Source organism: Coregonus lavaretus (assembly GCF_964263955.1).
Source record: "Coregonus lavaretus genome assembly, chromosome: 3".
Lineage (NCBI taxonomy): Eukaryota > Metazoa > Chordata > Actinopteri > Salmoniformes > Salmonidae > Coregonus > Coregonus lavaretus.
Window position 1 is genome coordinate 18,128,843 of NC_139990.1, and position 11,738 is coordinate 18,140,580.

The following is an 11,738-nucleotide window of genomic DNA, read 5'->3' on the forward strand; positions in this document are numbered from 1 at the left end:
GACTGAGTATTGCTCTGTTCAAGTAGACTGTATTTTGCTGTGATCTGATAGGGGTGTCAGTGGGCTGACTGAACGCTCTGAGAGACTCTGGGTTGAGGTCAGTGATAAAGTAGTCTACAGTACTACTGCCAGGGGATGAGCTGTAGGTGTACCTACCATAGGAGTCTCCTCGAAGCCTACCATTGACTATGTTACAGACCCAGTGTGCGACAGAGCTGCAGGAGTTGTGACCCGTTTTTGTTTGTTGTTTTGTCATAGTTGTGTCTATGGGGGCATATTTGGGAGGGGGCATATTTGGGAGGGAATACTGTCACCTCCAGGTAGGTGTTTGTCCCCTTGTGTGCTGAGAGTGTCAGGTTCTTGTCCAGTTCTGGCATTTAGGTCGCCACAGACTAGTACATGTCCCTGGGCCTGGAAATGGTTGTTCTCTCCCTCTAGGATGGAGAAGCTGACATCATTAAAGTATGGGGGATTCTATTGGGGGGATATAGGTAGCACACATTTGTCTCCTTATTAATTTGTAGCCAAATGTAAAATGTTCCTGTTTTGACTAATTTAATAGAGTGGGTTAGGTCTGCTCTATACCAAATTAGCAGTGAGTGTCTTCCCTGTTTCACACCTGGTAGTTTGGTGGATGGGACTACCAGCTCTCTCTAACCTAGAGGCCAACCAGTGTGTCCGTCTCCTCTATACCTCTCGTAGGATGACAATGTCTGTTTTTCCAATTTCTTTGAAGTCTGGGTTCCTGCTCTTTAGGCCAAAGGCAGATGACCTCAGACCTTGTATATTCCAGGATGAGATAGTAAAAGCTTTGTGTTCCATAGTGTCTAGTGGTGTTTCTCTCTCTCGCTGTATCACAGACAGTGTGCTCTGTATGTGTGACTTTCTATTACTGCCTCTTTTTTTTCTCGCCCTCTTTTCTTTTTTTCTTTCTCCTTTGTTCTCTGTCCCTCATCACCACAGCACAGTTTGGTTCTTTTAACAGAACATCTCCTAGTAGTTGTCTTTATCTCTTTCTTTCTCAGCCATTTGTGAATGGCGTCGGCTGGGGGAGAATGGAACTACAGTAGCAGTAACTAGACAGCTCCAGTAGCATAAAACTAGCTGCAGCTCTGTGGAGAAGAGTCCTACTCTCTCATTACATCAGACGTGTTACTGTTAGAGCAGTCTTATGTGGAACAAGGCAAACGATTAATGTAGTGATAAATCTTTTTCATGTTGGATAGGGAGATATGAGGTTTGGTACATCTAACTCCCTGTTCTGGCTGAATATTGTTGCGATAAGATCTTGCATGCAATAGTTACCAAAGACCACCACATGGCTGCAATACTGTTCATTCTTTAAGTCTGTTTGTTTCCTCAACATGGTTGCCTTTGTGTTTTACTGTATTGCTCTTTCTGCTAATGGCTAAATGACATGCCTTTAGTGTTATCTATACACATGATATAACATCATGCATATTAGTTGAATATTCAATTTGTAACAAAAGCAGTATGTGAGTGTCAAGACAAAAGGTTTTACTAGTTTTACTCATCAATCAACCATTCTCTCCCTCTTTCTCCAGGGGACAGAAGCGCAAGCTTGCTGAAGCCAATGAGGAGGAAGAGGGGCAGTCGGCGGACGAGTCCACCAAGGATTCTAACGAGGAAGAGGAAGGAAGCAGCTCAGAGGCTGATGAGATGGCCGCTGCCCTGGATGCGGAGCTTAACGACTTCATGTGACAAGGATGAAATTGTTTGGACAAATTAACTGGACGTTTGATTGGACGTTTGTGAACAATAACTCACAGAAACACTCCCCTGAGTTATCCCAGCAGCTTTTCAACCACGTGGTACCTGAGAACCTTTCTGTCTCTACGCTGTGTGCGTGCGTGTGTTTTAACGAGGTGAATGTGTTGTACAGAATGAAAAGGTAGGCTAGTACAGTAGGAAAACGTTGGTGTGTAAATATAGTTGTAGATCATTTTTAGGGTTAATATAGAAACTTTCGACAAACACATTTGTGGTGTTTTATTGTGAGATAAAAATAGGATGTTTTACTTGAGTTTGTTTTTCTATGAAGACTTTTATATAAATTCAACAAATTATTAGATTTATTCATTGGTCATATGATGCCAAAGAGTTTGAACTAGGCCAATCAGAGCCTGCAGCTAAACATTTTACTCTGACGTCACATCCTGTGTTCCTATTTCCTGTTGTTTTTTAGGGGTTGATCATTAAAACGTTGTTACCAGCTGAAAGACTAAGATTCCTGAATGTGTCCCATTGGATAATTTCCTCTTCTTCTCTACCGTGGCGTTGGTACCAAAGCCATATACAGTGGCTTGCGAAAGTATTCACCCTCCTTGGCATTTTTCCTATTTTGTTGCCTTACAACCTGGAATTAACATAGATGTTTTGCACTTTGAAGATGCAAAATACGTTTTTTTGTGAAACAAACAAGAAATAAGACAAAAAAAACAGAAAACTTGAGCGTGCATAACAATTCACCCCCCCTAAGTCAATACTTTGTAGAGCCACCTTTTGCAGCAATTACAGCTGCAAGTCTCTTGGGGTATGTCTCTATAAGCTTGGCACATCTAGCCACTGGGATTTTTGCCCATTCTTCAAGGCAAAGCTGCTCCAGCTCCTTCAAGTTGGATGGGTTCCGCTGGTGTACAGCAATCTTTAAGGAATACCATAGATTCTCAATTGGATTGAGGTCTGGGCTTTGACTAGGCCATTCCAAGACATTTAAATGTTTCCCCTTAAACCACTTGAGTGTTGCTTTAGCAGTATGCTAAGGGTCATTGTCCTGCTGGAAGGTGAACCTCCGTCCCAGTCTCAAATCTCTGGAAGACTGAAACAGGTTTCCCTCAAGAATTTCCCTGTATTTAGCGCCATCCATCATTCCTTCAATTCTGACCAGTTTCCCAGTCCCTGCCGATGGAAAAACATCCCCACAGCATGAAGCTGCCACCACGCTTCACTGTGGGGATGGTGTTCTCGGGGTGATGAGTGGTGTTGGGTTTGCGCCAGACATAACGTTTTCCTTGATGGCCAAAAAGCTCAATTTTAGAGTACCTTCTTCCATATGTTTGGGAAGTCTCCCACATGCCTTTTGGCGAACACCAAACCTGTTTGCTTATTTTATTCTTTAAGGAATGGCTTTTTTCTGGCCACTCTTCCATAAAGCCCAGCTCTGTGGGGTGTATGGCTTAAAGTGGTCCTATGGACAGATACTCCAATCTCCACTGTGGAGCTTTGCAGCTCCTTCAGGGTTATCTTTGGTCTCTTTGTTGCCTCTGATTAATGCCCTCCTTGCCTGGTCCGTGAGTTTTGGGGCCTTTCAGAACAGGTGTATATATACTGAGATCATGTGACAGATCATGTGACACATAGATTGCGCACAGGTGGACTTTATTTAACTATTTATGTGACTTCTGAAGGTCATTGGTTGCACCAGATCTTATTTCGGGGCTTCATAGCAAAGGGGGTGAATACAAATGCACGCACCACTTTTCCGTTATTTTTTTTTTTTGTATTTTTTTTAAACAGGTAATTTTTTTCATTTCACTTCACCGATTTGGACTATTTTGTGTATGTCCATTACATGAAATCCAAATAAAAATCAATTTAAATTACAGGTTGTAATGCAACAAAATAGGAAAAATGCCAAGGGGGATGAATACTTTTGCAAGGCACTGTATAAAGTCAACTGGGCTATCTGAGACAAACACCCAGCTTGCACTGCAATATCAACATCATCCTCATCTTCATCATACAACCATTAGTGATCAGCCGTCTATCTTTTGACTGACCTGGCTGAAAGCTCAAAACAGGAAGTATATGAGTTGCACTGTGGCAGTCCTCCTGGCTCCACCAATCTGAGGTGCCGGTCATCCTGGCTCCACCATTGAGTGGCTCCACCAATGAGCGGTGCCGGTCCTCCTGGCTCCAACAATGGTCTTGATGAACATTTCCAACACCAACTAATATGTGTTTTACTTCGAAAGGTGAAAGGTTAGCTTGTCTAGACCATAGAGATAGAGGACTCTAGTGCCCAAAAGGCCATTTTAACATTGACGACTTTCACCATTTTGAAGTAGTCAACTGGGTGGGACTTCCTATGGGTTAAGGAAGGATCACATAATGCTGTGTACTACTCCCTTCACAGAACAGCGGGGCCTCCCCACTCCTCTTTCTATTCTGGTTAGAGACAGTTTGCGCTGTTCTGTGAAGAGAGTAGTACACAGCGTTGTACGAGATCTTCAGTTTCTTGGCAATTTCTCGCATGGAATAGCCTTCATTTCTCAGAACAAGAATAGACTGACGAGTTTCAGAAGAAAGTTATTTGTTTCTGGCCATTTTGAGCCTGTAATCGAACCCACAATTGCTGATGCTCCAGATACTCAACTAGTCTCAAGAAGGCCAGTTTTAATGCTTCTTTAATCAGCACAACAGTTTTCAGCTATGCTAACATAATTGCAAAAGGGTTTTCTAATGATCAGTTAGCCTTTTATAATGATAAACTTGGATTAGCAAACACAATGTGCCATTGGAACACAGGACTGATGGCTGCTGATAATGGGCCTCTGTACGCCTATGTAGATATTCCATAAAAAATCAGCTGTTTCCAGCTACAATAGCCATTTACAACATTAACAATGTCTACACTGTATTTCTGATCAATTTGATGTTATTTTAATGGACAAAAAAAAATGCTTTTCTTTCAAAAACAAGGACATTTCTAAGTGACCCCAAACTTTTGAATGGTAGTATGTGTGTGTATATATATATATATATATATATATATATATATACACATTATTTGCGAGAAAAAAAATATGGGGGATTGGAAGCAATGCAGACAATGACATTGATGGAAGTTTCAATCTATCTTCAATATTAAAGCTGATCTACCCCCTAAAAAATAAATTTAAAAAACTGTAGTTACTCCATAATACTAACCTAATTGACAGAGTGAAAAGAAGGAAGCCTGTACAGAATAAAAACATTCAAAAACATGCATCCTGTTTGCAACAAGGCACTAAAGTAATACTGCAATAAATGTGGCAAAGCAATTAACTTTTAGTCCTGAATACAAAGTGTTATGTTTGGGGCAAATCCAATACAACACATTACTGAGCACCACTCTCCATATTTTCAAGCACAGTGGTGGCTGCATCATGTTATGGGTATGCTTGTAATCGTTAAGGACTGGGGAGTTTTTCAGAATAAAAAAGAAACGGAATGGCACTAAGCACAGGCAAAATCCTAGAGGAAAACCTGGTTCAGTCTGCTTTCCACCAGACACTGAGAGATTAATTCACCTTTTCAGAGGACAAAACCTAAAACACAAGGCCAAATCTACACAGGAGTTGCTTACCAAGAAGACCGTGAATGTTCCTGAGTTCCAGTGTAGACAAGTTACAGTTTTGACTTAAATCTACTTGAAAATCTATAGCAAGACTTGAAAATGGTTGTCTATCAATGATCAACATCCAATTTGACAGAGCTTGAAGAATTTAGAAAATATTAATGGGCAAATGTTACACAATGCAGGTGTCGAAAGCTCTTAGACTTACCCAGACTCACAGCTGTAATCGCTGACAAAGGTGTTTCTACAAAGTATTGACTGAATACTTATGTAAATGACATATTTATGTTTTTCATTTTCAATACATTTGCTACAATTTATAAAAACATGTTTTCACTTTGTCATTATGGGGTATTGTGTGTAGGTGGGTGTGATTTTTTTTGTATATTTAATCAATTTTGAATTCAGGCTGTAACACATCAAAATATGGAATAAGTCAAGGGGTATGAATGATTTCTGAAGGCACTATATAGGTTATTCCAAGTTTCCGTGTGGCCTTTGAGTTGTGTTCGTTTAAACAGCGCTACACCCGAACGTTTGCCCCGTCCTATTGATTTCAGCGTGATATCAATGGAAGTGATTAACAAAAAAAGTGTTGCGTTACACTTACCGTGTTGGCGACCCACTTGAATCAAAATGCAACACTTCAAAATGTAGCTAGCTGTCTTCTACAAATTGTCCTCTAACCAGTGATGTACAGTGGCTTGCGAAAGCATTTACCCCCCTATTATTTCCTATTTTGTTGCCTAACAACCTGGAATTAAAATTGATTTTGGGGGGGGTTGTATCATTTGATTTAAACAACATGCCTACAACTTTGCAGATGCAAAATAATTTGTTTTGTGAAAGACAAAAAAACAGAAAACTTGAGCGTGCATAACTATTAACCCCCCCCCCCCCCAAAGTCAATACTTTGTAGAGCCACCTTTTACAGCAATTACAGCTGCAAGTCTCTTGGGGTATGTCTCTATAAGCTTGGCACATCTAGCCACAGGGATTTTTGCCCATTCTTCAAGGCAAAACTGCTCCAGCTCCTTCAAGTTGGATGGGTTCCGCTGGTGTACAGCAATCTTTAAGTCATACCATAGATTCTCAATTGGATTGAGGTCTGGACTTTGACTAGGCCATTCCAAGACATTTAAATGTTTCCCCTTAAACCACTTGAGTGTTGCTTTAGCAGTATGCTTAGGGTCATTGTCCTGCTGGAAGGTGAACCTCCGTCCCAGTCTCAAATCTCTGGAAGACTGAAACAGGTTTCCCTCAAGAATTTGCCTGTACTTAGCGCCATCCATCATTCCTTCAATTCTGACCAGTTTCCCAGTCCCTGCCGATGGACGAACATCCCCACAGCATGATGCTGCTACGCACCATGCTTCACTGTGGGGATGGTGTTCTCGGTGTGATAAGAGGTGTTGGGTTTGTGCCAGACATAGCGTTTTCCTTGATGGACAAAAAGCTCAATTTTAGTCTCATTTGACCAGAGTACCTTCTTCCATATGTTTGGGGAGTCTCCCACATGCCTTTTGGCGAACACCAAACGTTTTTACTTGTTTTTTTCTTTAAGCAATGGTTTTTTTCTGGCCACTCTTCCATAAAGCCCAGCTCTGTGGAGTGCACGGCTTAAAGTGGTCCTATGGACAGATACTCCAATCTCCGCTGTGGAGCTTTGCAGCTCCTTCAGGGTTATCTTTGGTGTCTTTGTTGCCTCTCTGATTAATGCCCTCCTTGCCTGGTCCGTGAGTTTTGGTGGGCGGCCCTCTCTTGGGAGGTTTGTTGTGGTGCCATATTCGTTCCATTTTTTAATAATGGATTTAATGGTGCTCCGTGGGATGTTCAAAGTTTCAGATATTTTTTTATAACCCAACCCTGTACTTTGTCCCTGACCTGTTTGGAGAGCTCCTTGGTCTTCATGGTGCCGCTTGCTTGGTGGTGCCCCTTGCTTAGTGGTGTTGCAGACTTTGGGGCCTTTCAGAACAGGTGTATATATACTGAGATCATGTGACAGATCATATGACACTTAGATTGCGCACAGGTGGACTTTATTTAGCTAATTATGTGACTTCTGAAAGTAATTGGTTGCGCCAGATCTTATTTAGGGGCTTCATAGCAAAGGGGGTGAATACATATGCACGCACCACTTTTCCGTTATTTATTTTGTAGCATTTTTTGAAACAAATTATTTTTTTCATTCCACTTCACCAATTTCGACTATTTTGTGTATGTCCATTACATGAAATCCAAATAAAAATCCATTTAAATTACAGGCTTTAATGCAACAAAATTGGAAAAGATGCCAAGGGGGATGAATACTTTTGCAAGGCAAAATACATATTATACCCTGATTCAGTGTGGTTTTTGAGCTGTTCATTTTCATCTCCCCTCTCTCGTGCAATTGTGTTTTCCGGGTTGTCCTTTAACCAGTGATGTAAAAATATCTCCAGACCCCCACCGATCTATGAGTGATTTATTGCAAGTAAAATACAAGTAATATGATTACTATTGTTGCAGATGTATGTGAAGGATGATCAATGGAAACAAGATGCACTGGAGCTCAATTTCGAATCTCATGGCAAAGGGTTTGAATACTTATGTAAATAAGGTGTGTTTTTTATTTAGTATAAATTAGCAAAACATTCTAAAAACCTGTTTTCGGTTTGTCATTATGGGGTATTGTGTATAGATTGATGAGGAAAACATTTATTGAATTCATTTTAGAATAAGGCTGTAACGTAACAAAATTTGGAAAAAGTAAAGGGGTCTGAATACTTTCCGAATGCACCGTATACCAGAAATCACCAAAACGGGTTTGCCCTGCCTACTCTTAGGTAGTGTTAGAATCCAGGGCTGCGATTGGTCAAGGGTGAGAGGTCATGTGTCAGGAGTTAAAGCACTGTGCCACTGTGATGCTCGGTCCTCACCCAGAACATTAACTGCCACTTCATTATTAACCTGATTAGATAGATAAATATGAAATAGTTTGTTTTTCATTGTGGTTAAGGCATTCACCCCACCCTTGGTTTTCTCTATTCTGTTTTTGTTTGTTGTGTTATTATTTTAAATGAAAAGACTGATATGTAAAGTATTTGTATATTCTATTTCATACTTCACCTGACAGAAAATATACTTTTCATTGAATAAATATTTGTTTTTTAAATTGTGTTTGAAGTGGGTCTCTCTTGCTCTCTCTCTCGCGCTCTCGTGTGTGTGTTGAGAAAAAATAATGAATAACGAGTTACCAGAATTAAAGCTGGTTGGTGCCCAGCCCAGTGGTAGCATTTAGCAGCAGTCGATAGAGATTTGTTTAGCCAGTCAGACTAACAGATTTACAAACAATGTCTCTGTTGGAGGAAGAGCAGGCAGTCCATTACCTCTGGATGAACTGCTGCTGGCCCAGATATGGAGCGTACACACACACTAGTGTTGTTTTACTTCACATCTCTGGGCCTCATTTCCCCCACCACCATGTCACAGGAAAAAATAAACATATGATCATAAGATGTGAGTTGATAGACTGGCAGTGAGCCACGTGACTTTATGATAAGATGATTGGATATGAACTGAGACGTTGTTGTTGTGGCTTCTTCGGTAGTGAACTAATTCTCCCTAGCTTCACTGTCAGTATGTCTACTGATGCTCTGTAGAGTCTAATATTCCAATTAGACAGACGTCTATCTACCTATACATGCTACTGAAAAATACCTTGACAGCAAACTACTTTTTCCTCAGTATTCTGAAGTTCGGCTGATTATAAGTATTGATTTGGGACTTTTTTAATTAGTAATATTAAAATTAAATCAGTCTTAGAGATGCTTACTCACTAATATACCTGTATGCACATGATTTTAATTGCACCTTTTGACATTGTTGATCAATGGAAAATGGATTGAAAGAAATCCATTTCCAGCAACCATTAGCCCTGTGCCAGACATCCCTCTCACACCACTAATAATTGATACATGTGTAATAATGTGTAACGAATGGAGTGTATTGTACCGTATGCTTCCCAAATGGCACCCTATTCCCTATATATAGTGCATTACTAGTACACTAAATAGGGAATAGGGTGCCATTCAAGACAACCATCTTCTCATTCTAATGTATGGAACCTGAAATGCACCTCTGGATTTCTCCTTCTCATCATCACAGAGACAGTCTCATTATCTGAATGTACATCCCACAGCAGGAGTCATCATGTAGAAGTTGATTAGTTGTTTGTAATGATAGGATGGAGACCAAGGTACTGTAACTGGGGAGAAAAACATGAGACCTTAAAAGCATTTTTAGTATCATTTTCCTTTTAACCACATTCTTACTCTCCAGGCAAAGAGCATAGAATTTAACGTAGTATTTTTTTGTAGCTAATAATCTTCTTCAGAGATGTTGATCTCATTTATTCAAATGTTTTATTCAGTGTGAAATTATTATTTGACATTAGGAGTGATGTAAAATACAATATAGAAATCTCTATACAGGTATGCTATATACAGGCTTTACAGTTGTCTGTTTTATGCCATTAAGTCAGTTAAATGGGTGTCCAGGTGAGATGTTGGTTATGGTTCTCCATCTCTCTCTCTCCATTCCTCCATCCCTCTCCCTCCATCCCCCTCAGTTGGGAGAGTGGCAGGGTAGGTGAGGAACAAGATCACTCAGACAAATCCTCTCTTTCACACCGGAATCCCTCCATCCCTGAGGCCTCATCTCCTAAGGTCTGTGAAATGCTTCCTGTTCCAGATGATTGACAGATGGTTCATCGTTCATTCCACGTTTCTGCCGAGTTGGCTTTTCCGCTGCCATCTTCTGTTCTGCTGTATTTTCTCCTGTTTTATCCCTGTTTTAGGTGTCACTCACATCTGTCTCCAGCCTAACTGACAGAACTCCCAGCCAATGGTTGTTCTGTCTGGTTGACAGGTGAAGACCAGCCTATCTCAGCAGGTTTAGGCGCCCTGGGGGCGGGAGTGTATGAGACGGTGAATCACTGTGGAGAGGAGAGAGAGGAGACCACAGAAGAAGAGCTTCTAACCTCAGGGTTTTTCTTGGATAAATACTGGTTATATAAGAGAAGAGGAGACTACATAAACTATCATTGATGAAGGTTAGGTTTCACAGATTAAAACATGAGGAAGTCTCTCAGGGCGTCTCTGTTTCTACATACCTTCGCTTCTTCCTTTTACCTTCTGTACTGCCTCATCAACCTGCTGCTGTCTCCATATACCTGTAGTTGTAAACTGGACAGGTTACCATTTCAGAGATTAGTTCAAGGGAGGCAGATTTGCTACATGAGCTGTAGTCTTTCTGGGTTCCGAGATTACATGAGCTGTCAACTATGATATGTTTAGCTTTTGTAACAAGGGGGTATCTCTACTCTTTTTATATTATATTATCCTCTACTCTTTAAAGGTAAAAGTTTCCCCTGTGAACTTAAACCTTTCCTGAAGGTGAAGACATATCGTTGGTGAGCAAGTCAGCCATCCTACAGCTCTCCTACATCTCACAGCTCTCTCCTATTCCCACGACACCACCCTAAAACAGGGTTGTTAGAATGTCAGGCTTTGCTCTCCTGTATGTAGGCCGGCAAGAGGAAGCTGAACTGGCTGTTAGTGGAAAGGTCTTCAAACAGAAAGGTTCTGTTAACGGGAGATTGAGGATGACAGATCACGCTGAATTCACCAATAAACAGTGGGGGAAAAAAGTATTTAGTCAGCCACCAATTGTGCAAGTTCTCCCACTTAAAAAGATGAGAGAGGCCTGTAATTTTCATCATAGGTACACGTCAACTATGACAGACAAAATGAGAAAAAAAATCCAGAAAATCACATTGTAGGATTTTTAATGAATTTATTTGCAAATTATGGTGGAAAATAAGTATTTGGTCAATAACAAAAGTTTCTCAATACTTTGTTATATACCCTTTGTTGGCAATGACACAGGTCAAACGTTTTCTGTAAGTCTTCACAAGGTTTTCACACACTGTTGCTGGTATTTTGGCCCATTCCTCCATGCAGATCTCCTCTAGAGCAGTGATGTTTTGGGGCTGTCGCTCGGCAACACAGACTTTCAACTCCCTCCAAAGATTTTCTATGGGGTTGAGATCTGGAGACTGGCTAGGCCACTCCAGGACCTTGAAATGCTTCTTACGAAGCCACTCCTTCGTTGCCCGGGCGGTGTGTTTGGGATCATTGTCATACTGAAAGACCCAGCCACGTTTCATCTTCAATGCCCTTGCTGATGGAAGGAGGTTTTCACTCAAAGTCTCACGATACATGGCCCCATTCATTCTTTCCTTTACACGGATCAGTCGTCCTGGTCCCTTTGCAGAAAAACAGCCCCAAAGCATGATGTTTCCACCCCCATGCTTCACAGTAGGTATGGTGTTCTTTGG

At 40.9% G+C, this 11,738-nt stretch overlaps 1 protein-coding gene across 2 annotated transcripts in view; it reads left to right on the top strand.

Annotated features, from left to right (window-relative positions):
* Positions 1-2,243, top strand: part of LOC311123077 (RNA polymerase II subunit A C-terminal domain phosphatase-like) — a 111,544-nt gene extending 109,301 nt beyond the window's left edge. For both annotated transcript variants that reach the window (XM_084158137.1, XM_084158138.1), the window contains one exon: positions 1,566-2,243. In XM_084158137.1, coding sequence (XP_084014263.1) covers positions 1,566-1,722 — 157 coding nt within the window. In that variant the 3' untranslated portion in view covers positions 1,723-2,243. The remainder of the gene's footprint in view (positions 1-1,565) is intronic.
* Positions 2,244-11,738: the final 9,495 nt, after the last annotated feature.